The sequence below is a fragment of the Frankliniella occidentalis genome, unplaced genomic scaffold, assembly GCF_000697945.3.
Source record: "Frankliniella occidentalis isolate FOCC.00 unplaced genomic scaffold, Focc_3.1 Scaffold272, whole genome shotgun sequence".
In the NCBI taxonomy this organism is placed as follows: domain Eukaryota; kingdom Metazoa; phylum Arthropoda; class Insecta; order Thysanoptera; family Thripidae; genus Frankliniella; species Frankliniella occidentalis.
Genome location: NW_026267398.1, coordinates 146,637 through 148,280, shown reverse-complemented (window position 1 = coordinate 148,280; position 1,644 = coordinate 146,637). Strand labels below are relative to the sequence as shown.

At 44.0% G+C, this 1,644-nt stretch overlaps 1 protein-coding gene across 1 annotated transcript in view; it reads right to left on the bottom strand.

Moving 5' to 3' along the window:
- LOC127750853 (uncharacterized) overlaps window positions 1-1,644 on the bottom strand; it is a 15,641-nt gene that overhangs the window by 13,478 nt on the left and 519 nt on the right. The window contains exon 2 of the mRNA XM_052273451.1: window positions 450-670. Coding sequence (XP_052129411.1) covers window positions 450-476 — 27 coding nt within the window. The 5' untranslated portion in view covers window positions 477-670. The remainder of the gene's footprint in view (window positions 1-449; window positions 671-1,644) is intronic.

Sequence of the window (1,644 nt, the reverse complement as noted above, 5' to 3'; positions counted from 1 at the left end):
TGTTTGATCGATTCGAAACTCTCACAGTCTCATGTTGTTACTTTTCGCAACATATGTTATGAAATTTCATAACATAAATGTTATGACTTTTCATAACATTTTTGTTATTAAATTTAATAACAATGTTAGTGTTAATGCTTCACAAAAATGTTATTAAATTTAAGAGAAAAATTTTTAACAGTGAGGGCATGGGATGACTTGGACCAGGGACAAGAAGGTGATTTGACCTAGATCCACTAAAAAATAGCTATGGTTTTGTTTTCACCATGACAAGAAAGGATTACATCCCGATCTGAGACCGTAGTTTAACGACTAACATTACACACAGATAAACACCAACGTAACTGCAGACCGGTGTCAACCATCATTTCCGACGCAGTCAGTATCACACTCTGGTTTACTGTAGTGCATGGCAAGAAAAACATTCTCAGTGTGGATTGCTGTCATACCGGCACCAAGACCACCACCTCCTCCATTCGAGACGCGTATCCTTCCACGGAGCGATGCAAAGCGAACAGTCCGGGTCCGCCAGCTATGGCGTCCAGGCGACAAGCCTGCACCTGGCGCAGCTTAATGCAGTCCAGCTGGTCCGCATCTTGTACAGTCCTCTCCTCGAAGTGTAACGTCCTGCGCGCAGCACCGATAGCTTCACGGGTTATCGACGATAAATCTGTGGGAAAACCACCTAATGGGGTAACTTTCGCAATCATGTGTACGTGTACAGCAGCCCGGAAACCACGCCGGGAATCATCGGGAATCGTAAAAATCGCAGGACAGTTAATTCCATGTGTGATATACTTTTCACCGAGCTTTTCACACATTATCGTGTGATGAAATGCCCTGTGTGATTTCCATGATGTACCCTGTGTGATTTCCATGATGTATCACTCTTAGGAGAGTGATAACATTGTTAAAGTTTTGTGTAATACTTATTGCAAAATTAGACTAACTGAACCTATTTCGGACCAGCCCTAACTAGATCAATAAGACCTACACTCGCTCCCATGATAAAATGTATCAGTTTTATAATTTTTGGTGAAAAGGTTTGTCGTTTTGTACAAGAAAATACCGTTACGTGATCCTGGTGCGGCCCGAGCGGGTCCCGCGGCCGAGTTGAACATAAACATTTATCCTTTCGGAGGTGCATCTGCACCTCTCATGGGAGGGTGGGAGGGTGTTATGCGGTGATATGCTTTTCTCAAACTGAGGTAACTTGGTATGTACGCATATATTGGCGTGAACCAGGTATCTATCTTTAGTTGAAGTATCACATACACTTTTCAATCGGGGATTTGACCTAGTATTATGTCAGGTTAAAACGCGGGTAGGAGTCAAAACTAAGAACTTCTTACGTCGAGTTACGACACTGTCCAGGGACCCGCGCTGCTGAACTACGCGTCCATACGGAGCTACCTACGGAGCGGGTTTCTACGAAGCCGCCAGGAACTCCCAGTTTTTAGTGTTTAGTGTCGAAGTGTTATAGGCACATAGGATATTTACACTAACGTTAACAGTTTATTGTTCTTTACTGCGCTCTTTTGTTCAAAAGGTCCAATAGGACTCCGTGCCACACGCGGCCACGCGTGGTCCGTGAGGCAAAATGTATCATTTTTACAACCTTGTAAAGGAGGGAAGGAGGGGGGG